A 25,079-nucleotide genomic window follows, 5' to 3' on the forward strand; every position below is an offset into this window, starting at 1 on the left:
TGTCATTATCAGATAATGGATCTTGGAAGCGTCAACTCTATAGCCTCGTCTCCTTCAGCGTGCTTGGATGTTCAGCCTTTTAGAATAAATGGAGCTAATAGGACGTTATTGCATTGTTACAGACTGCCGGCATAGCAAGTACCTCCCACCAAGAGAACAGTGTTCTCTAAGTTAAGTAAGCATGTTCAGCTTATGAAATTACAGAAACATGCGCCTGAGTGCTTGTTTTTTAGCAACAGAGCCTTGTGTGGTCAAGGTACAGCAGCACAGCGTTAACCAAGGGACCCTTCCTATTTGCACTGGAGAACTAACCGCTGTTCTTTCCGCCATACCCTGGGCTTATTCCTTCCCTGCCTCAAAGGCTGTGATTTGTGGCGGGGTGACTGTGGAGCTGTGAGTTACTGTCGCTGTCTGCTGTGCGCTGCAGAGAGATTGCCTCGGCGTCCCCCCCCTCTCTCTCTCTCTCTCTCCGAGATAGCTTTGACCTTCAGGTCCATCTGAAAGCCTCAACAAAGACTAACAATCAACTGCCGCGCCCATCTCCATTCCTAGGGGTTCTGTAAAACAGGGAAGAGGTGCGTCGTGGGATGTTTTTTTCCCAGGCTGCCCCGTTTTTGTCGGGGGGGGGGGGGGGGGTGGGGACACTGCGTGGATGGAAACACAATGGCTTCCTTTTTGCAGTCTATTGATGGCAAGGTAGGGAAAATGAGTCGCCAGACTCGGGCCATCGTGATAACGCTGGACTACAGGCGACGTCACAAGACTGTGGGGATCACAAAACAAAGTGGCAGTAGGGGAGGAGCTAATCCACAAGGCGTCACACGGGGAGTCTCTGGAGTGCTTGACAATGCATCTCAATAAAAGCTCAAGTGCACTTAGCATTTATTGTGTTAAATCTCATCAAGCCACTGAAGGGACATTCGTCTCCTTCCCGAATGACGTGGGAAGGGTCAGCTGGTGCACACGCCCCCCATCATGAGGGGGGTGGCATCAGCCTTACCTCTGTGACCTTGTCAAGGTCCGCCTCGATCTCCACCAGCGTCTGTCCGTTCTGCAACAGCAAAGTGGTGTTAAATGGAGGGTGGTGGTGAGATGGGGAGGAGGCAGTAGGGGTAATCTCTACTAAAGGACTGGTCTGAGGACAGGTGGGTGTGTGGGATGGGGCGGGGCTGGTTGGGGTGAGGTGAGGTGAGGTGAGGTAGGACGAGGAGGTGGGTCGGGTGGACAAATACCTGTAGACCACACCAGCACACATGGGTTCACATATTTACTGACACTCAAACAGATATGATTTATGACCTTTGTATGTATGTACATAATCATATATATCTGTGACGGGGAATCAGTCATGTTGGTTCATCATCACATAGTTCTTTTTTCAATTCCAGTTTTAACACAAAGCAGTTTAGCTAGACATGTTATTGTAATTATGAGAATTTATATAATATCATATCTCATGTATTTTTTCATATTATATGCTAAAAGGTAAAATCAGGTACCATGAACCACATCTGTTTTAAATGTCAGTTATTGCATTGTTGCACAGTCAAGAAACAGGAGCAGGCACAGGAAAAAGAGTGCAGGAAAAAAACAGCCAATCATATCAGTGGTGTCAGCACGCACACACACACACACACACACACACACATACTTGTACACACATACACACAAGAAACAGCCCAAAGGAAAAACAGTCAGAACTGTAACCTGACAACAAATAAACCAACTATTTAAACTCCATTCCCTGGTGTTAGCAATAAGTATGGCATGAGAGTGACTAGAAAAGGGATGTAATTAAGAGATGTCTTGGAGAGATATAAGGATTAATTCTAATAGAAAAGCAGAAAGCAATGGAAAAGCATCTCTATGTATACAAAGAATTAGAAATTCCTCTCTGGTAAAAACTACAGTATAATTAACAAAACGAAAAACCAAATGCATCATGTAACTAGGCCTCATTCTAAACCACACCATTTAACCATACTCCTTGTCTCGGTCTGTGCAATAACTTGGCCTACCCCTTCCCCCTCTTTCCATTTAAAGGGGACAACCTTGACTTCGTCTTTAAAAAAAAAAAAAAAAAAAGGAAAACAAATAAATAAAAAGGTGATTTGTGTTTATTGCCTTCCGTGGCCGGGACGGTCCTGTGCGGCTGACCTTGGGCGGCTTCAATGTCGAGCGCCCGAGCTCCCTGACTTAGAGCCCGTGTTAGGGCGAGGCACTAAATAAAACAGCGGCCAAATTAAAACCCTGGAGGAAGTGATTTATTAATCTGTTCCCGGGGCCCAGATGGCTGTGAGCGGGAAGCCTGGAGCAGGGGGAGCGAGGACCCGCAACCGAGCGTCACTCGTCATTTCAGAAACCGCCATCTCGGGCGGAAACCGCGGAAACGCCCGTTACTCCCCCTGTGCGAAGGGGGGGGGGGTGGTTAGGGAGCCATTTACGTAAAAGGCCTACGACTACATCCGTGGCTACCTCCGTTAGCGATTTCACCCTGGAAGCGGAGCCAGCGAGCAGCGACCGTGTTTGTGGAACGCGGGGTCGCCGTGCGGTCGACCCACCGCACGGGCACGCTCTCCACGGACAAGCCGGTCGACAGCCTCCGCCCCTGCCCTGGCCATGACCGTCCATCCCTCCACCCGCACACCCCAGGCCACATTCCCTGCCGTACTCTCTCCAAGGAGAGACTAATTATCCACCTGCATGCATTTGCATGTATTTAAGGCAGCCCGCTTAATTAACATCATTTCCCTAATCCACAATTTTATCCACCGATCGCAGCAACGTATTTAAGCTTCAAAGGTTTTCAGTTACGAATCCGGACAGCTGGTGTCAGGATTCGGGGACAGGCATGTGTCATGTGACCTGTTCTGACAGCTGATTTGGCGTGTCGCACGGAGCGTTGTCATACTGGAATTACATCCCTTTTGTCACGGGGCAGCTAGTGGTCCGGGTCAGGACACGAGCAGATTACAAAACTATTCTGCAAATGGATCTGTCAACGGTAAAATCCGGGGGGCCATTGGTCAAAGCATTTGTAAGGTAATGAATGACGCCCGCGTAATGCACTTGGCAAAATCAGTAAACATTTCAGTTTAAAGCCAAACAGGGTCACCCTTTCACCACGACTGATCTAGTCGTAAAAAATGAGTGTTTTTTTGTTTTTCTGAACCAAAGGTCCGGAGGAAAGATAACTTCCAGAGGCGCTCACTAATCACGCTGACAGGCTGGCACCTCTTTAGAATGCGGGCCCCCAAAAATGACTAACAAATCCAATAAAGCACAAACAGAGACAGGGGGACAGTCTGTGCTCCCAGCTGCAGGATTACCAGCCCACATATTGTTTACTCTGACTCTCCTCAGTCCTGTCTGCTTAGTTTACACTCTATCACTGATATTAAGCTATGGGGACTCCTGTGAAATATCTTCAGCTTAGACCTTCAATTAAAAGAATATATAAATCACTTAAAACATAGCAGGAATTTCCTTTGTACAAAAAGAGAAGAAACCAGACATCTTATTTCTATTAACATTAAAACTGTCTGGACTCTTCTTTAACTCTGTATTGGCTCTGACTTCAAAACAAATATACCTTGTGCTTATGTTAAATGACAGGAACAAGATAAATGCTTGGTCTATATGTGGGTCTACTCAAACAGGAGACACACACACACACATGCATTCACATGCACGCACACACACTGATTCATAGCACAAACAGATTTGGGTGACATGTTTAGCATGAAAACACATACAAAAAACAAAAACAGCAATCACTGAAGTGGCGTACTTTAGATGCAATAATACATTACAGATAGATTATCTCGATGGTACAACCCTCTTTAAATTTCTCATTAGCATACGGAGTGAACTTGAATTACACTTCCAGCCTACTCGTGATTGGAGATATTTTGTATTGGTATCAATGCTGGCACTGGTTAGGAGCCAGTCAGCAAGCCCCCCGAAGGATTAGATCAAATGTGGGCAGGGAAAGTGGTCTAAGTACAGATCATGTACAAGGTAGGGAGCTATAAGCACTCAACAAGCTCCAACTGAATGAACAGACCAGCAGTAACACCTGAGAAATGGAAGCCAACTATGTTATGACCATTTCAAGTGAGATAGCAAGGTTCGACGATCAAATTTAAAACCACAGCCTGTAGACAAATGTGACGCATTCAGGGAATGCAAGAGGATTGTGAATTTACATCCAGCAGCAAGGGGATAAAGGCCCACAGAGGTACACTATATCTTGAAAATGGTCAAAACTTGGTTATATTGGAAACCATATTTCCTTTTCTCTGAACACTTACTATCTCCTTTGCAAATGGTTGAATCTTGTATGCCTACCCAGACGGAAGAAATATATTTTCTCTTTTTCTCCCATTTAGTCCTATATCTTGTGCAGAGCTGATGTGAAGACAACACCGTTTCTCTCAAGAACTACTCCACTTATAAAAATATATTCACTGTCCATATGGGTAGGTGGGGGTGAAGCATTTCTCACCAGACTACTACACTGCATGCAGCTATACCAAGCGAAGGCCACCTCAAACAAACCTCTCAATATCCCTGACAAGTGACAGAGAGCACTGAGAAAACCGTCACTAATTTTTCTATAAGGAACACGGGACCATGGGCCATTGGTGTATAGGGTATGTTTCAAATTGGAAAAACAAAGCTTATAAGCCATTATATTCTAGTTTCTGAAAAAAATAATTTATATTATGCATTTTCTAACCAATTTTAATTGAAAAAAGATTCTTAATCACAATCCACAATTAAAGTAATTCAAATGGCAGAAATTATGGTAATGGTATTTCAGAATTATTGTACAGTGAACCAAATAAAGCTATAGCTATACCCAAAAGCTATAGTGTTTTATCCGTTATTTCAAGGTCTATTTCAGTCCAGTTGACGCTGGTCGTCTCAGTAAGAGATGTGCTCTAACTGGGACTCTAAGGAAAAATGTCTGCCTCCACCAGCCCTGATATCATTTATGATTTAGGGTACAGAATGGAAGATTCTGATTGGCTGGATTCTCATGGTTGGATAGAGACACACATCTCTATCCAACCATGGCACATGGTCCCTGAGAAAAAGCCATAATAAGGCCTGCCACTCCCCCGAGCCATCCCACAGGTCAGCGGGGCAGGGGTACACTGCCATACGCCAGTGCAGGGCATGGGGCATGGAAGCCTTTGTGCAGGATGATTTTGGGGCAACTGAGAGGTTTGCCTGAGGGAAACAAGCAACAAAGTACAAACACCTACACTCACTGGGTGCCGTTTGGGAACATCATAGACCCCTTCCTTCTGCTGACTTGTAGGGACCTAGATTGGCAGTCATTCAAGCCAAAGATAAGTAAACAACATATCATCTTAAGGCAGTGAATACCTATAACCCTGAGCAGACAAAATGTGTTATTGACAGCTTTCAGGATCTCATATTTGCAATTTAATACTCAGAAGAGCTTTCCGACAGGCTCAGTTAGCAATCAGCCTAATAAAGTGCTCCTATTCATAATGCTAGCTTCAGGTGAATGTTTTTTTTTGCATGTCTGATGTTCGCATAATATCTGTGAAGGCTTTAAGTTGCAACTGACATTGCATGGGTTCAGCTATGATGTAGTAGTGAGGAGAATTCTGGTTCATTTAAAATGCAATCACTCTAACTCAAATTGTTTGTATTTTTGAACAAATGGTGCCATGTGGAGCCTGTTTATGGAACCATGTGATTAATTCCATAACCTTACGGATGACGTGGTGCAGCTGAAAAAAGATAATTTCGGAGAAGAATTGTCAGATCCTTTGTTCTATCTGGGAAAATCTCAGATGGCCGAAGGCTATGCATGTCATTGCCTGTTCTTCTTTTGTTTGTTTGTTTCATTTATTTCACGCTATTGTTCATTTCCTCTCGGTTTGGGGGGGGGGGGGGGGGGGGGGGGGGGGGGGCTGACTGATATTCAGCACGTTTTAACACACGCTTCTGTTTGAACTAATTTTTCATCCGTCTTATTTAAAGATCAAACAGTGCCGCTGCCGCTGCCGATTAATCTTTCTTCGGCTTTCATCTCGGGGAAGAGGAGGAGGAGAAGCCTGCCGCTAACTAGCCGGGACGGAATAAACCAGGAGCCACGGCTCCACGGGAAGGTCAGCCGGCTCTGGTCCACGGGGGGGGGGGGGGGGGGGGGGGGGCAGGCTACACGCCGCCGCGGCCGGGCTCAGAGGGGACGCCGCCGCTCCGCGGCGACCGCTCTCATTCGCTACCGGCCTTGGCGATGCGCTCTCGAGCGTCCCGCGCCGACGCCGGAGGTACGGCTTTTTGCGACGGCCCGTCGGGGGAGCCGATACGGAGCACGACCTCAATTACGTGACCGTGGGACCCCGTGAAAGACCTGATGTAGCAGCGCCATCTTTTCTCAACTATTCTGAATTAGTCACATGGTCAGTGAATTGAAAATACGTTGCCAGGACATAATTACTCAATGCAGTTGATCTGATGTGCCAGTGTCCGACAAAGGGACGGTGTGCATCGTATGTTTCTGCTCCTGACGATGCAGACGTCTCTGTCTGAGGCTATGGTGTTGTTCTTAATAAATTCAGTCACGGACATCAGGCTTCAAGGCAGGCAATACTGTCATACTGTGAGCAGCTATATCACCTACGTTATTGCCTATGGAGATCACTAGGATGGAATATGGCATGTGTAAGTTGTGTTCATGGATCAACAGTCACCAGAAAAATACCCTATCGATGCTGACAAGGCTGAGTAGTCTGCTCAGCCGTGTATTTGCCCACGGGCTAAAATTCTTGAGGTTTTATTTAAGAATCAGGCTCCTCCCCCTCCTGGTGCAGAGGGGAGGAGCTTGATAGTACCTGATAAATGCTCTCCTCTGACTGGGGGTCACGGATGGGCTCGTGTCCAGCCTCAAACACAATGTACTATAACATCAGCAGCGCAGGAGGAGGGGAAGTAAGGGTGGAGAGAGAGAGACAATAGGAGAGCAGAGAAGTGATTGGTCAGACAGAATCAAACAGCAGGCATGGCCCAAGCAGGTTACGTCACACTGTCAATACAGTGGCCACCCAGCCTCGGGGGAAAGCACCATTCCCTCACCTGATTGGAGCCTCAGTATGACTCTCACCCATACCTCGTGCAAAACACCTGCTTTAATAAACCAATAATCTGTTTTGCTCAATTACATCCAAAGACGTTAGACCATAGCACAATTGCTTTGTTCAAATTGTGCTTGCGTCTGCATTCGCTGAAAAGCATTACTATTATTATTTTGGATTTTGGTATGTGTGAAATCATCCCGGGTTTTATTAATCAAGTCAGGAGGCCGCATTGATTAAATGCTAAAGAAGCAGGGGAGAGTCAAACGCAGAAGCCAACTTTTCTTCTCCTTCCTGACCACTTCACCTACGCTGCAGTAGCTGCAGTCCCCCGCCTCTGCCAAACAAGAGAGCCAGCTTTCTACACACTATAACCCTGCATGGAGGAGAAATATAGCTTAACATACACACAAGCCAAAAGATGCGCGGGCCCAGCCAATCGCAGTGAATCCCCCTCATCCCGTGCGTACCCCTTCCATGTAGAGTTTTACTGCTTACTGATGTGAGGGGCGTCTATGTAAATCGGGACCAGCCCAATGCCTCCTTTTTTTTTGCAGAGACATGTTTATAGTGCTTTAGACGGCGTGTTTCATATTCATATTTCTCTGCAATGCAGGGATCACTTGAAGCTGTGATACTACTTTTTTTATTTATTTACGATTTATCACAACGCATATTTCCTGTCAGCATGCAACATTCTCGACTACATGGAGCTGTTACTCTCATCTGCAGATAACACCAGACAGAGTTAATGTTATTCACCGTGTGGCCTCTCAGCCCGGCACATTAGAGTTAAGGGTTAAAGCTGTCTGTATTCAGTGAGTGCTACAGAGTACTGCATTCGGTTAAAATTAAGGGGTGGGACAACAGAGATCTGGTCGGCATTCAAAAATATAATAATAATAATAATAATAATAACAGATAAAGTAACATATAAAGGAGTACAACACTACACTGGTAATAAAAACAGAACCAATTAACTGCAATGGTCCACTATGGTTAAACAACCAATTACTGCAATGGTCCACTATGCATTAAAGGTACAGAAATGGTGAAATAATATGACTTTATTAATTCCAGAGAGAAAGAAAAGTGGAGTGGAGTTATTCATTTCCTTATGAGATCACTAACAAGGGATACCTCTACAGTGCAGTACAGCAAATAGAGCGCTCCAGGAACAGGAAAGAAAAAATACATAGCAAGCGGCAATTTGTGCAGAGGAGGTTACCTGGTAAACTGGATCCTCTACGTCTTCCTCCAAAATTGTCTTTGCAAGCAATTAAAAGAGTGAGCAGAGATTGAATCAAGAGAGAAGGGAAGAGAAAGAGAGGGGGGCGGGGTGGTAGAAAGACTCAGAGCCAGGCAAATCAACAGATCCGACAGGAGCACAATACATTTCTCGACATCTGATTATGAAATTTTCATTCATCAAAAAAAAAGCCGTTCTCTTCCCTTCTCCTCCAACGCCCATTTAAACTGCCAAAGCCGGTATTTGACAGATTTTTGTCATTTAATTGTACAAGCTGCCTGAATATTATCGCACAGTTTTGATCTTTCAGCCAGTGGCCACACTCCGACTGTGGCAGCGAGGAGAGGAGAGAGCTGGAGGAGGTCCCCCTGAACCCTTGATCTCTTTAATGACACGCTAAATTGTGTCGCTCGGTGCCCTGGCTGCTTTTGTCTTTACACGGCACCTCACACGAACCTCCCGGCTTCTTTCCCGTTTCTGTCCTTCGTGCGTTCGCTCGTAGTCTTCATTTACTTCGACACGTCTGGTACTTTTCCAGTCCTGCCTTTAGGATTTCCTCAATTTCCTACCTTATACCAATTCCGTTAGCTCTTGCCATGTTTCTCACAAAAAACCTTAAGTGAAACACTAATGTAAAAGCTTAGTAAAAGCTTTTCTTTCTATGTGATTTAATTTCATTTCCAATAGCAAATCAAAGCTCTTAAACCTAATGACATATGAAACATAATGTATCAATGTACATACAATAGAATATGACATACTGCATAACATATCCTACAGGGTGATGACACTGCATGAATACAACCAGTGTCCTGGGTGTACGTAAAAATCACAACAACATATGTTTATGATGTTGGGAAGTGATACAGTATTTAATAAATATTACACTGATGAACATCTGGGTCTGGGTTTGGCAAATACGCAAAGGCCCTGCGCTGTGTAGGTGCGGTTACCGGGCAAGCAGTCTGTTCACTTGCTCTCAGTGGTGCATGGATGTGGTTATCTGATAAAAAAAGCCTCTTCAGGCACGTGCGGGTGTGGTTCTCCTATAACCAGCCTGTTTACCGTTATGTGTGGACGTGATTACCTGATAAACAGCCTGCTCACACTGCTTGTCCTTTTGTGCCTTTTTCTCCATCTCCTCGCGCTGTTTAATCTCGTAGATGAGTTGGAAGAGATCGCGCAGGTCAAGTATCACCGGCTCAGCCTGCAGAAGGACAGAGGAGTCACTACTGACCCCCATCTCCCACACACCCCCCCCACCACCACCCCCCCTCTAATGCTGAGTCAAATTGAAAACAACCCCAAAGGTAAACTAATCCAGATGGCACCCCCCCTCCGCCCGGCACTTCCTAACATGCCAGATCAACCGGCCCGTCTCCTGCTGTGAGTTCTTCAGATAGACTCTGTGTACCGACTCCACAATGACCTTGCCGAGACAGAAGTGACACATTTTGTGGATTCATACTCGGGCAGTAGTGCAGCACTCGGTGAAGAAAAAAGAAGAAAAAAAAAACACCTTAAAGCCCATTTCTTGCCGAGCAAAACAATCTATTAATAACATTATTTGTTTAAATACTATTCTCGCCGTTCATTAAAACGCTAACGCATCGATCACCTTTTCAATCCGCGGGGGAACGATAATGATGAAAAAGCATAGGGTAGGGGTTTCTTATGATTCCCAATAATATCCCCCCATCAAAAGAGAAATGACAAATAGCCCCGAAGTCCGGGCGCTGCAAATGATCCGGAGAACCCGTTCTCCATCCGTCTGTGTCACCGGGGGCCCGGGTCACTCCCGGTTCAGCTGACTGTGAAATGGATGGCTTGTTAAACTCCGGGATGGACGCTCATCGATTCCGTATGGGAAATCGATAAAGAGCCTCTCGCCGTGGCGGAGCGGGGCCCGGCATAGCGTCAGACACAGGAGCGCAGGAGGCACGGAGAGCTCCGGAATAACGGTACGAGCGGGACCGCGGTGAGGCTGAGCGGCGGGTACGCCGTGCCGGGTAGCGGAGAGGGTGCCGTTTCGGGATTCGGCAGAGGGGGTACACATGTGCGGGGAGTGAATGACGGGTAAAAGAGAGACTAGTGTTCCGTGGAACTTATGCTGGGAGGATGTAGATCGAATATTCCGTTAGAGGTACACAGAAATAACAACACACAGGAGCATACATGGAGATGGCACAGAATGGTGAGGGATATGTACAAGGGATATGTACAAAGAATACTATGCAGTGTGAGTGTAGAGAACATAATGCAGTGTGAGTGTACAAAGAATACTATGCAGTGTGAGTGTAGAGAACATAATGCAGTGTGAGTGCAGAGAACATTATGCAGCGTGAGTGTAGAGAACATTATGCAGCGTGAGTGTAGAGAACATTACGCAGTGTGAGTGTAGAGAACATTATGCAGTGTGAGTGTACAGAACATTATGCAGTGTGAGTGTAGAGAACATTATGCAGTGTGAGTGTAGAGAACATTATGCAGTGTGAGTGTAGAGAACATTATGCAGTGTGAGTGTAGAGAACATTATGCAGTGTGAGTGTAGAGAACATTATGCAGTGTGAGTGTACAGAACATTATGCAGTGTGAGTGTAGAGAACATTATGCAGTGTGAGTGTACAGAACATTATGCAGTGTGAGTGTACAGGGAACATTATGCAGTGTGAGTGTACAGAACATTATGCAGTGTGAGTGTACAGAACATTATGCAGTGCGGTTGTAGAATAGTTAAGCTATAGAGAAGACACTGTGCTGGTAGTGTATACAGAGGACATTGTATCCTTGGTGTGTGTAGAGAGGTGTGTGCATTGAGGGGTTTATACAGAACCTTTTGTTGGGTGAACATGAAGTTGATGCAGTGCTGATACTCACAGACTGAGCCGTCTTGATGGCCACAAATCTATGGTTGCCCTCCTTGCCACAGACGTAGCCAAAGGCGCGGTGGTCAGTGATGTCCTTCGCGATGTAGGAGATCTCGTGGACGGCATGGTGGTGCTGCAGGACCTGCGAGAGGGAAGAGGCACCACGGAGTGAGCTTCTGTCCGGACACAGCGAAAAGTCTCAGTTTCTCATTTCGGTCTCCCGTTGTCCCGAACGCCACCGTCAGGACAAACAGCCGCGCGTGTGTGTGAGTGTGTGTGTGTGTGTGTGTGTGTGTGTGTGTTTTCTCCCTGCAGTCGTGTCACTCAGAGCGTGTCGGCACAGGGAGCCCTTGAAGAACCCGTCAGGAAATGATGGAACCCGCTTTAGGGGCTGGAACAACATTTTACAGCAATCCCTCAGCCTTCTTAGGTAATTATCAACAATTACTTTTTACTCAACATTCCGCACTTAATTTTACAACCCAGAACAGTATTATAATCTTCCGCAATTATAATCAATCACGTCCCACCGTAGCTGCACAACACTGTTTAGAGAGATGATTGGCAGGGCGTTACTTCAGTGTCATCTGGCTCCTCTTTGATTGCTCTGAGATACACAAGACACTTAACCAAAATATATCTCCTGTCAGGGAGGTTATCAGCATGCTGTAATGTTGTCTGCCTCACCTAAGGCAGTGAGAACAACATTTCCCAGAATGCATGCGTTGTTGTGGGCTGGGGAACGTGGGACTAGTGAACTGTGCTGAACTCTCTGCAGGTTGCAGCTTCTGCTTGTGCTCAGTGACACAGAAGGCCCGAGCAGATGTTTAGAGAGGAACTATTCTGACACCACCCGCCCCCAGCACACAACCTCTCTCATCTGGGCACACGCTAATGAGCTCATTCTTTACATCCCAGAATGCCGCGCTTTCCACCTGTCCACCTCCAGTATCCACCCTCCAGCCATTCTGCGTTTAAAAAGCTAAAATGAGGGAAAAACAGTTTTTTGTTTATTTTTTCAAAGCAAAGACACTCCACCAGCTGCACTTTTTTGTAAAACATAACATTACCCTTTTTATGGGACCCAAAATACCCTTCACCCCTTGACCTCTTGATCTTGAAGCAATTCTGAGAGCTGGATGATATTCTAAAGTAATAAAAATGGAATAAAAAAAATGAACCAGTTGTTCTGGGGGCTTAATTACTGGCAAAGAAAAGCATTGTGGGATTAATTACTCGTGCATCCATACGAAGGTACTCTTCTGGCAGGTGTACAGTTTGCCTGGAGCTTCCTGGGTGAAGCCGCTGCTGTTATCGTAGCGCGCAGCCATCTTCCCATCATAACGATGTGCAGTCAGGAGTCCCAGCATCCTCTCTGTGCGTGCAGCACGAGCGCAGCGCACAGCCGTTACAGGAGGCAGGGCGCGGATGACCCGCCGCAAGCCCCCTGTCAAGCAATTATATTTCACTGCTGACCTCGGGGTACGGGAGGACCGCAGCAGGCGGACTCTTTAACATGGCCGCCGTTCCTTTGAAGGCAGTGCCTCAGGGGTCCCCCCCCCCCCACTCCTCCCCCACCCACGCTCGCCCCCGGGGTCCCCCGGCGTTCACACAGAGCCGTTTATTTTTCGATTGTGCGCGGTTTGGAAACGCGCGTCTTTCAAAGATCACCCCGAGCGGCCGCGGCGAGGCTGTAAATGTCAGGGGTGCGCGGGGAGCACGGCGACGCGGCGGAATCCCCCCGCCCGGGCCGGGCTGCCGGGCTTCGGCTAGCAGGCGCAGGTAGAATACATTTTTTTTTTTCAAAACCTATGGGAGAAATACGTGTGTCTGCGCCAAGTGTTGTAGGCGATATCGCAGCCAGAGCAGCGATAATCCAGGCACTAAACGCACTATATTGGGCGATGATTCTTAAAGTGAGCAGGAAATCCAGCGCGCATTCAGAGAATTACCCTTATGCCTCAAAGCTGGCTATTGTTTGAGGCAGCGGGGGGGGGGGGGGGGTGGGGGGGGTAGTGGGGGGTGGATTATTCTGCATCTGACAGCGAGCGGAAAAAAAAAAAAAACGTCCAAATATAGCCGTCATTTGCTTCACCCCTTTCCTCTATTTTGGTGCGAGCGTTCGGGGAGCAACAAGTCCTGCAATATTGCGCTGGAACAGGCTATTATTGGACTGATTTACACAGCATGGTAGCGGCTAAGAGAGGGAGAGACCTGGAAACTGGAGCAAACAAAGCTTTCCTACCAAGCGCCGCGCCTCTCCGTCGCACTGACTGCGTATTATATTATATTAAATCACATATCGGAGCCGCCAAACATTCGCCCCGAAACGGCGCGCTGAGAAGCAGGGGCCGTGAAACGCGGCCCGCGGACGGACGGGCCGGCGGGTTTTTAATAATGTCTGATCCGAGGTCGCTCCTCTGGCTCTGCCAAAACAGTTCACCTCGGCAGGCCCCCTCTGGCAGCGCGGGGGCCGCGGTTATTATTCACGGTGCGGCGGTTCCTTATGAACTCAAGAGCGAGTGGATTATTTCACACTCGGCAAAGAGAGAGGGAGAGAGAGGGAGAGAGAGTGAGGGAGAGAGAGGGAGAGAGAGAGAGAGAGAGAGAGAGAGAGAGAGAGAGAGAGAGAGAGAGAGAGAGAGAGAGCGGGAGAGAGAGAGGGGGTGAGAGAGAGACGGGAAAAAAGCTTGCCATGCCGCTCAGAGCCGGCGAGAAACAGCGGGAGCAAGAGGAGTCTCGACGAAATCCGGTTCTCATTAAAAAAAGGGGACTGCCAATTGGGTCACTTGTTGTGGGAATGGGACAAGGTCACCCTGAGACTTGGCACACACTCCCAGGCTGGTGGGCAGGATATCCGTCCCGCCTATCTTTTATCTGTTCGGGGGAGAACAGCTCCCCCCCCGCCCCCCACTGGTGCCTCATTCGTATCACGCAGGTCTCCCTCTTCTTGTAGAGCTCCAGACCTCGTTTCCGAAGGCCAACAGACTCTCAGACGGAACACGAGCCGTGTTTCTCGACCCTTCACGGAAACAACTCCTCGCCGGTTCAGACATAATTATTTAGGCAAGCAAGATGGCCGCCTCCCCCAGAGATGCGTCTGGCACAGACATATGTGTTAGCACAGATTGCCTAATGCAGAACGCAGATAAGGGCAACGTGCTAGCCGGAACCCCGCTGCTGTTTTCGCACAAACATGGATGTTAACGGGAAGTACGACTAGCAACGGTGTGGAGGGGCTGGCTGATGAGCTAGGCTTTCACAGAAGTGCTACAGATCTGAAATCCCAAACAGGACACTGGAATGGAGCCCTGGAGTGAGGCTCTAAACCCCAATGCCAACAGTAAGCATCCTGCAAGTACGAAGTGATGATATGTAAAATGGCGGAGAGTAAGCCTCCCAGGATTAGGGCCTACGTTAAGGAAACAGATAAGGACAAACTGTGCCCGGCTCAAGGTTGACGGACCGCAAGGTTAGCCAGGAAAGCTTCAAGCAGCCGTGTGAACAGGTCAGGGGAAACGCGCAAACAAACAGACATCAGACGGGCTGACCCACGGAGCAGGACGCCATGCGTGGCGCGGTGGAGAAAGAGCTGAGTCCAGCAGCTTTCCTCATGGCCGTGAACACAGACGCAAAGCCCTGAGTAAACGTGCCCTTAAAAGTGTAATTGACCTCACAGGGAGCTCCTTGGATCACCGGTGTGTGTGTGTGTGTGTGTGTGTGTGTGTGTGTGAAAGGCCCCCTGTGCAGTACCAGCAGGTGTCCGAGCGATCGGCCTGCCTCTCTAAGCTCAGAACACCACTGTGGAATGTGGGGAAGGTACAGCCTGCATCACCACCATGTTCCACCAGGGAAAGAACGCCGAAGAGTTCCGTTCTACAACGGAAATGGAATATGCTGAAAATATGCAACATTGAAATAAAATATTTTGATAATTATAATATGCTTAGTTTAATAGCAGATTGCCATCAGTACAACACATGATAATTAAGACACAGCAAGACAATAACAGGCCAAGCGTACAATAATAATGCATTTTAAAGTAAAGTGGCTTAAAATAAAGATATTATCAATATAATTGCAGCGCTTCACAATGGGTAAATATACAAATGAGTCCCATTTTCAGATACAGCAATGTATTTAAAAACACCCTGGTGCAAAGTATATATTTTAAAATGTCAACATATTTATATATTCCAGGATATTCCATTTCCATGGAAGGGTTTGGAGGTTGACTTTGTGCATTTGTTTGATATTTCAGGGATCGTTTATAAGGCTCATTCTCCTCAATATTAAACCTACGCAAAAGCGGTCAATAAAAAGTCAGTTCAATTAATAATTAAAACCGTGTTAAGCATTAAACGAGTGCTCAAGAGCTTCTGTTCTCCTTTCATCCCACTTCCGTTATAAAAACGATGAAACTGGATGAGACTAAACAATAACCTTTGAACCTTAAGCATCCACTTACGGTACATATAGAAAGAACGGTCGGGTTACGAAGGATAAACAAGACCTTAGTAGGGGAAAATGATTTGTTTTGATTTGTTTCACGCTATACTGTATATTAGCTTCTGGCTGGAATCTGAGAACGGCAGTGAATGGTAGCAGGATGCAAACGTCTTTCCCAAAAAAAAAAAAATATGCACAGCCGCACCCGCACAATCGAAATCACGAACTCACAAAATACCGAGAAACGGTTGCCCAATTTAACAGCATCTGCAAGTCATTCAGCCATTCAGACCGCTCATTTGGCTTTCTTTCTCAGGGAGGTAAACGGATGCCACCGGAATAGAGCACTCCGGCGCCATCTCAGGTACGGTGGCGCAGGGATGAAGGGGGTGTTCTCCGCATTCAATGCCCAACACCGTCTCGTATGGAGAAGGGGCACTTCAGCGAAACCCGAACCGCAGACGGAGATAAGCGCCTTTGTGTCAGAGGCACGCCGCTCGGCCCGGCGGAGGTAATTCCGCAAACGCCGGCTTTCCCGGTCTCACCGCCCTGACAGCTTTTCTTCCGCCGGGCTGAGCGGCTCGCCCCGATCTCCGCGCGTTACCGCGCGTTAGACCCCTTTTGTTTTGACAGTCGGAATCCAATTACGCAGCCGAGGACCGCGGCGACGTTAGTCCTCGCCGCAGACGGTCGCGTTCTACGCGGCCGCGGCTAGCCCCGAGAACCTTCCCCCCCCCCCCCGTCCCGTCCCCCCCCCCCGTCTGCAGACGCACTGCATCATTCCACCCAGGGCCGCAGTGGGGGCCCCTCTCTTAATCACTCACAGATGAAGAACACAGCGCCCGTCCCTCTGTGAAATATGGGATTCATCTCCCATAGTGGCAGCGAATAAGCAGTGAGGAGATGGGATTGGGTCCTGGTGTGATATGCTAGGAGGGCCAGCGGAGGGTCTGAGAACAGGGTGTGGGGGGGAGGGAGTGGGGGGGTTGGGGGGGGGGGTGGAGCTCTGAGCATGGCGAGTATCTGCCTGGGCCTGGGCGTGGCCGTAAATCAAGGCCAGTTCAATTTCTGGCGTGGCACCTCAGTGAGAATTGATGTCTTCGGTGTGGAGAGGAGCCAGCATCTGTTCTCTGCACAGCGCCCCCCCCCCCCACCCCCTTCCCTCCCCACTCCACTCCGCTCCCCCCTCCTCCTTCCCTCCCCCGGTGGCAGCACCGTAAATCTCCAGCTGTGAGCCGGAATCAAAGACACGGACGCATCAATGCCCTCCAGCAGTCCGCACCCGCAGATGACGTCCTCGCTCTCGTCCTCCTCCTCCTCCTCGATCTCTCTCTCTCCCTCTCCCTCTTTCTCCTCCTTCTTCTCGGTTTCTGTGAGCTCGTGCTCGCGACATATGGGAGCCCCTGTCCACGTGCAGATCTCCCATCTCTCTTCTCTCCTCTACCTTTCTTTCAATAGCACTCTCCCTCCTCCCTTTTCTTTCCTATTTCTCCCTCCAGCTCTATTTCTGTTTTCACGAGCCTATGCAAGCACAGAGGCGCCTTGCAGAGGCAAGGGATTGCATCGGCAGGACAGCCGATGAGAGCGGGTGAGCCTGACCAGTCACCCTCAAGCATCGCTTCTCCCGAGAAACCCACTCCTGCTGACCACCAGAGAGGACAGCATAGCACGCAGAGATTGCGCCAACTCACCCCTCTGGGGAAGAGGGCCGCGGCGCGCGCAGGTTTAAAATAGAAAGGGGTTAGGGTTCAACGCGGAAATGCGCGGGGTTAAAAACGGAAAAGCGCGGGGGCGAGAGACATCAGGAGGCTCAGACGTGCGGTGCAGATGAGACGGCTGGCTGCGGCAGCTCCAGCAGGGGAGCCGTGGATACATATCTGATGCGGCTCCGGTCCAGAGGACAGCTCCTTCCCGCCGCTAATGGTTTCGGTGACCTCCACCTCTTAACCTTCATATTCCAGAGGCAGCGCTATCTCATTAATAGGTTTTAGGATGATTTATTGCCTCACGGAGCATCTCCCTCTCCCTCTATCCTACGTCTAGACCCGCCCACCCCCCCCCCCCCTTCTCTTCTTTCCTCTGTCTCTCACTCTAGCTCGGAGAAAAAAAAAATGCACTCAACGTTTGCAGAAAATGAACGCGTACACAAATAGGCGGGAAAAGTCGGCCAGTGCGTGATGTGCTTTCTTCAGTGATGCAGACGGAATGAGGTGAGCATGAGGGAGATAACGGAGGGGCTCTTTTCCGGGGTTCCTCTGCAGCCTCGGGGTTCATCGTTGTTTCATCGCGAAGCGAGAGTGCGATGGACATTTCTTCTGTGCGAATACGCCACGGAGCGGCTCTCGTGGGGTGCGGAGAGATCCCAGTGCTGAAGGGGCCCAGGACACAGAGCGAGCAGGCAGGCCAGCAGCCACAGTGTCTGAGAGCGCAGCCTCGTTCCAGCGACCGGCAGGCTGGAGGAGGGGCGGAGGGGTGGAGGGGTGGAGGGGCGGAGGGGTGGAGCTTGAGGGAGGGGAGGATGAGCTGAACATGCAGTGCATGCTTAATTCACTCCACGCTCTCACACACGCACACAATCACCACCCTGCTATTCTCCTCCCTGTTCCTTCATTTTGGGAGTTACTCACACTGCCCGAATCCATCCTCCCACAAATGCACACACACACACACACACACACACAAATGCACACAAAAACGCACACACCCACACACACGTGAAAGCACACACAAATGCACACACACACACAAACACACATATGCACATGCAGATGCACACACACATGCACAAACACACATACACACACACGCAAATGCAAATGCATACGCTAGGGGTGCACTGATCGATCGCCTGTGGATCAGAACCAGGCGGGTTTTTCACTCCATAACACGCAATCGGTGACCAGCAGCATTTTGTATTCTGGTTTTATGATGTAAGAAGGGTGAGCAGGGTCCATTCGCAAGCTGCATTGGAATGCTGCTGCTATATCTTTCCCAAAATGTCAGCCGCCCGGAAACAATAATACAGAGTGTGTGAAGCAGATATTAAATGTCTGTTTTTTTTCAACCTGGGTCATATATTCGTAATATTTTTCATCAGTCCTGTCGGTTCTGACAGTATTTTACTTAACTGCTTCATTGTCAATTTTTGGTTTTTTGGATGTTTTTTTTTTTCTCTGTGCCACTAGCTTTACCATGACTTCTATGGAGCATTTCAGAACCGCCAGAATCGGCAACCGGAATTAGCCACAAAAATTTGTGATCGGTGCACCCCTATCACACACACACACAGTCACAGTCACACACACACACACACATGCACACACACACACACACACACTACTCCCACGGGGTGCGTTTCACTGTAGGTTTGACCTTTAAAATACCTCTGAACATACTGGCCAGTCCCGGCCAGTGACTCTATTGACTTAATACCGCGAGGGTGATAATCACCAGGACGCAGCCTCCTGCAGCTCCTGAACCCGACGAGGCCCACAGGCTGTTTATTTCTCCGTGCGCCGGTACGGCACACTCCACGCAGGGGGGAAATCAGCCATTTACACCGCAAATAATGCTCTTAAACGACAGAGGATCCGGGCTCCGGCAGATTATCGGCTCAGCGAACGCACACAAAACAATCGTGGTGCAATATCCCTGTCACACCGGTGTGCCGAACAAAATGTTTTTCGTGGGCCAAAATGCGGAGGGGGGGGGGGATAAAAGTGAGGTGGGCACGTCACGTGCCGCGGTGGGAGGAAGAAAACATCAAAGCGCCCCCACACGCACGTCGCCGGGTTCTGTTCTATTTTTAATAACGCGGGTGATTATTCCCATTGATTGACCCGGGAGCTGCCGCCATTACTCCTCTCAGCCCCGCCGCTGCCGCCGCAGGAGTTATTGAGTAATTAGGCGCTACCGTGGCGATGATGAGTGTCGGGACCGAGGCCTCTGATTAGGAGGAGAACCACTGCGTCATCGCGCGACTGAGCGGCGGGCTGCTGCTGGGCCTTTTTCGGAGAAAGAAAGAGGCGCGCAATTAGAAAAGAAAACTGCTCGACTCAATCACACGTCATTGTTATCATTAGAAGTCGGGGCCCGAGTCGGAGCCCGCGGGGCCGGCCCCGCAGCCAAACTGGCCCGGGCTGTGTCGCCGAGTAACAAGGGGGACGTTAGCAAAAAAAGCGCCCGCTCGCGGCCTCCTCCGGGACGGCGCGGAATCCGCAGCATACGGACGTGCTCAGATCCGTCCTTCTCGTCCCCCCCCGTCGTCCGGACCGCTCGCTCAGACCGGCGGTGCGACGGCTGCCGCCGACGCTGCCGCGACGTTCCGCGCCGCGCGCGATCCAGATCGCTCCTGGCTCCGGAACACTCCGTCCCCGTCCCCGTCCCCGTCCCCGTCCCCGTCCCGTCCCGTCCCGTCCCGCTCCCCTTCCCCTCCACGGCAGACTCAATAAAGAAAAGACTTATTTTGGCGGCTCTCCAGAAAACAAAGACGGAATGAGATTAGCTAAGTCACATCAGTGCGTTTTTGCGATACGGTTGCCTTGGTAATGAAATTATGAGGTCACTTGCATTCGCTGGCAGCGGGCTCCGAGAATCGCAGAAACATCAATGAACAAGGAGGTCAGAACAGGGAGGAGACCGGGATGAGGTGGGGGGGGGACAGTGGCTTTGACAGCATATGAGGCGGTTCGGAGGGGGAATTACTGATTTCAATGGCAAGCTCTTAGCATGCAATACAAGTTCTCTAATTACAGACACAACAAAGGCTCTGACGTGAAACTCCTAGACAGGATAAATGCTCAGGGATGCTTTTAGTTGATTTAATTTGAAAGGCCAAATTAAAAAATTCTAGTACAAACCTTTTAAAGCTACTGAAAGTTTTGGTTCTAATTTCAATGTTGCATCTTTTCTTTCATTAATATTTAATTTAATATTTGCTGTTTTCAATGTGTATTTTTGAAAGAATCATTATAGTAGTTCTGCAGTCTTTCTTCAGTTTTAAAATGGATTTTTCCAGAAAGCAAAAAATCTGTATCACGGCTTTTAAACATTTTCTTTCTTTCTTTTCTCCATTTCAGGACCATAGCGCAGATTCTCCATGACAACCACTAGACACGCAGTCAAATGAAAGACCGAACCTTCGAGTGAACTGAAGGCGGGCGGCGCATAGCGCTTTTTAAGAAAGCCAAAAACAGGCCCGTTCGGGGCGGCTGGCTGAGCTGGGTGCAGATCAATCGCCTATCGCAGCGTTAATGAGGAGAGCAGTCCAAAGCCCGCAGACAGGAGGGGGGGCCAGATTAATGTTGTTTTCAGCCCTTCCTGCTCGGTGTCCCAACAGCTCAATGGCCCCTCTGTCCCTCCGCCAGCGCTCCCCGAGCCAGGAGAAAGCGAGGAAGCGGGGGGACGCCCGTTCCTCCGAATGTCCACCTGCCAGGCCGCCGACCGACGCCCTCGCAGGAAACGAGACCGTCGGCCGCACGGCTCGCCCAGGCTGCGACGCAACTTAAGCGCGAAGCCGCTAACGCCTACCTGACTCGGGCTAAAGGCTGAACGCTACGCGAGCTCGCCTTTCAGTCTTTGCAGGGGGGAACGAGCTACCGGCACGATCTGGGCCAGTGAGAATGAGAGCGTCTGTCTGTGCATTTAGCAACAGTCATTAGGATGGCGTGAGACAGGGAGCAAAAGAGGCACGCGTTTATATCTAAATGAGCGTCGCTTAATCTCTTAGCGAATACATTTTGAATAAAAACGAGCGCGGTAAATGAATTAGCACGCAGGAGATAACCTGTTAGCCACGCTCAGATCAGGGCACACAGATTCCACGGCGCAGACAAGCATTCGTCTGCTCCGCTCTCTGCAGCAGCTCCCTCCCTCTTGGGTTTCAGGTGGCTTTTTTTCCCCCTTGTCCAGCTCCACTCTGCCCCCTGCTGGTCAACCCGCTCCGTTTCCCACGGCGCAGGCAGTCACGTCAGAGAGGAGAGCCTCCGGGTGCCAGAGGGAACCTGACAGCGCGCGGCTCCCCCAGCAAAGCGGCTCCCATCCGCCGTTCCTCCCTGACGGACGGCGATGACTCATCACAAAGGGAGGCTCGGCTCGGCGCGGCGCCGACGGGCGCTCCGTCAGATCCGAGCGCCCTGACGGAGCGCCGCGCCTCCGGAGGGACACCTGGACCCTCAGGCGCTCCGCCGCACCGCCGCGGCAGTCTGCTGACGCGCCAATTACAAGCCCCCACATGATAGTGACACGCTCCTTTACTCCTCTACTACTGTTTCCGGGCGAGAGAGGGAGATCGGCCGCTTGGATCAGCTCGGTGCTCCTTTCTTTGTTTGCACCTTCGGCAGAGTGTGTCTTCAGCAGAGAGAGATGGAGGGAGGGAGAGAGTGAGAGAGCGGGAGAGAGGGAGAGAGAGAAAGGGAGGGAGAGAGAGAGGGAGAGAGACAGAGAGAGAAAGTGAGGGAGGGAGAGAAAGAGAAAGAGAGAGAGAGCGACAGAGAGAGGGAGGGAGAGAGAGAGCGACAGAGAGAGAGACAGAGAGAGTGAGATTAAGGGGAGTGAGAGAGTGAGGGAGTGAGAAAAAGAGATTTTTAAAGGGGGTATAGAGAGGGTGGGGTGGAGGGGGGGGGAGAGAGAGAGAGCTGTACTACTGGACATAGGATCCCAAATCTAATAAGACCATAATGCGGACCTTATGTGGGAAGCGGCCACAGCCCTGGTCCTGCCTAATGCTCCATTCCCCTGATTTACCGAGAGGCTTTTTCATCAGCTCCAGAGCTCACACTCTCCAGCCTGCTCTGGTGCAGCCCGTTTTTTTTATAAGAGAGGTAAATCCTGAGCTTACCACCTCACGGGCAGTCACAGCCGAATAATAGAAATGACTTAGAGCCAGCACATCAGCCACGGATCGTCTGTCAGATATGCGCCTCGGGGAGGGGGGGGGGGGGTTTTGGGAGCTGAGCCGCGGCGACGTCACCGGCCCGTGATCCACCTAGGACGCCTGTGACACCCGCCCCTCTGCTCGCAAGTCCGAAAAGCTCACAATTATACCGCAAATATGTGGCTTACCTCCTCCGAGACCAATGAGTGCACAGCAGTGAGGTCCTGGTAAAGGTTTGGTGAGGGTGTGGTGTTCAGTGAGGGTGTGGTGTTCAGTGAGTGTGTGCTGTTCAGTGAAGGTGTACTGTTCAGTGAAGGTGTGCTGTTCAGTGAAGGTGTGCTGTTCAGTGAGGGTATGCTGTTTGGTGAGGGTGTACTGTTCAGTGAGTGTGTGCTGTTCAGTGAGGGTGTGCTGTTCAGTGAGAGGTGTGCTGTTCAGTGAAGGTGTGCTGTTCAGTGAGGGTATGCTGTTTGGTGAGGGTGTACTGTTCAGTGAGTGTGTGCTGTTCAGTGAGGGCGTGCTGTTCAGTGAAGGTGTGCTGTTCAGTGAGGGTGTGCTGTTCAGTGAGGGTGTGCTGTTCAGTGAGGGTGTGCTGTTCAGTGAAGGTGTGCTGTTCAGTGAGAGTGTGCTGTTCAGTGAGGAATCTGCTGTTCAGTGAGAGTGTGCTGTTCAGTGCTGGTTCCACCACGGCACTGCTCCTTGCTATCTGTTGCCACAGACATTGCACTGATTAAAACCTCTGTCTCAGCAAGTGAGGTTCAGAATTACAGCTACAACAAAAGGTCACGGAAGGCCTTGCAGCTATCAGACCAGAGATCTGCTCTTATTAAGAGTCTGCCAAACAGTTGCGGTCACTCTGTGGGCCCACAGCCCTGCCCAAGCTGCAGTGATACACTGGAGCAGCATAAATCATGTACTGTGCCTGTGTAATCCTCAACACCACGCTCTGCATTACACGCACACTATATTCTGTCACAGAGATGCGGTGATCTCCCACTTTAACCTCTATTTAGATAAAGAAAGAAACAAAGAGGCTTATTATTTAAGCATAGTCTCATTTTTTCATTTGGTCTTTGTAAGATTCTCTCATCCTTTAATTCCCAATTACAGGTGGTCATCACTCACACAAAAGTGTATTGCTGAACATAATCTTAGTATGGTGGCTCGGTGGTGCAGTGGATTTCCTCCGGGTACTCTGGTTTCTTCCCACAGTCCAGACATGCAGGTAGGCTAACTGGAGACTCTAAATTGCCCGATAGGTATGAGTGTGTGAGTGAATGGTGTGTGCGCCCTGCGATGGATTGGCGGCCTGTCCAGGGTGTAATCCTGCCTCTCGCCCCAATGCATGCTGGGATAGGCTCCAGCACCCTCCGCGACCCTGACCAGGATAAGCAGGTATAGATAATGGATGGATGGACAGATAATCTTAGTATGTTAAAACTGCACCCATGTGACAGGGGCTGGATCCTGATAGCACAGGTGAAGCATACTCTGAGATCCAGGTCCAAATTTCCCCCTATTCCCTTCAATGACCTGGGCTTAGCCTTGTCCTTTGTTTTGAGTACAAAAGCATACTTTAATATGTACAGAATCTTTGAGGGGTTCGGGAAGGAGCTCAATGTAATCACTACATCTCTGACATCACGTATAGCAGGCGGACAGGGCTGCATCCAGTGAGCTGAACAGCCAACCACAGCAAACGCACAGGCAGGCAGCTACAACATGGAGGCTTCGGAGGCTCCAAACGCCAAAGAGCAAACGCGGCCGCGTGCGCAGATTACCGCGAAGCCCGCGGGTCACCGAGAGCAGTTGATTTAACGCGGCTCTTAAAACCCGATTCGCAGACGGGCCTTTTATGGCAGTTCTGATGAGCGTGCTCGTTTTTTTTAATACGGGGGGAGCGCATTTGCATGATCGCATTAGCGACCGGCGCGTCCGGCTTAACGGAAACGAATCGCGCGCTCTCCGCATCGGCCGCTAAAGCGTTAGCATCAGCGCGGCGGCAGAGGCTCGGCCCTCCGTCTGGGATCTGGGCGTCACTTCCAGCCGAAAGCCTGCAGGGGACCCTCGCAGCGCTTTCGCGAGAGCCCCCCGCTTTAATTCGCACCGGAGGCGTGACTGACGGCTTCAGCGGCGTCGCGTGGCACGCGCGGAAAAACAAAAGCGGGGTCGCGGAACACGGAGTCCCGCCGCGTCTGGCCCGGGCCCGCGGTGAAGGGGTGTGTGTAATTTAACTCTTGACGAGAATAGGGCTGGATGTGCAAAAAGGACTACGGACCTGTAGCTGCTAGCATCGGCTGAATTGTTTATGTGGAGAAAGGATGAAAAGGAAGCGATCGCGCATCAAGGTGGGGGGGGGGTATACTGTAGAGGAACAGAATGCCTTTCAAATGTTTGCAGAGTAAGTACAGAGAGGCATTTGGCAGCTCAGGTTTTCGGAGGGGGAGAGTATGCGGCATGCAGCATTCATGCTGAGCCAAAGCTCTGCCGTGGCTTGAATTCCTCGTCCTGCTGAGCGAACC

At 49.8% G+C, this 25,079-nt stretch overlaps 1 protein-coding gene across 8 annotated transcripts in view; it reads right to left on the reverse strand.

The window, feature by feature from the left end:
- The window catches only part of dab1a (DAB adaptor protein 1a), a 128,645-nt gene that overhangs the window by 15,376 nt on the left and 88,190 nt on the right, over positions 1-25,079 (reverse strand). For 2 of the 8 annotated variants that reach the window (XM_035415327.1, XM_035415324.1), the window contains exons 5-10: positions 11,245-11,376; positions 9,455-9,574; positions 8,347-8,385; positions 6,879-6,944; positions 5,274-5,333; positions 1,001-1,051 (exon numbers count right to left, since the gene is read on the reverse strand). In XM_035415327.1, the coding sequence (XP_035271218.1) occupies positions 1,001-1,051; positions 5,274-5,333; positions 6,879-6,944; positions 8,347-8,385; positions 9,455-9,574; positions 11,245-11,376 (468 nt within the window). The remainder of the gene's footprint in view (positions 1-1,000; positions 1,052-5,273; positions 5,334-6,878; positions 6,945-8,346; positions 8,386-9,454; positions 9,575-11,244; positions 11,377-25,079) is intronic. The other 6 variants (XM_035415326.1, XM_035415330.1, XM_035415323.1 and 3 more) reach the window with 5 other exon arrangements.

Source organism: Anguilla anguilla, chromosome 4, assembly GCF_013347855.1.
Source record: "Anguilla anguilla isolate fAngAng1 chromosome 4, fAngAng1.pri, whole genome shotgun sequence".
Classification (NCBI taxonomy): domain Eukaryota; kingdom Metazoa; phylum Chordata; class Actinopteri; order Anguilliformes; family Anguillidae; genus Anguilla; species Anguilla anguilla.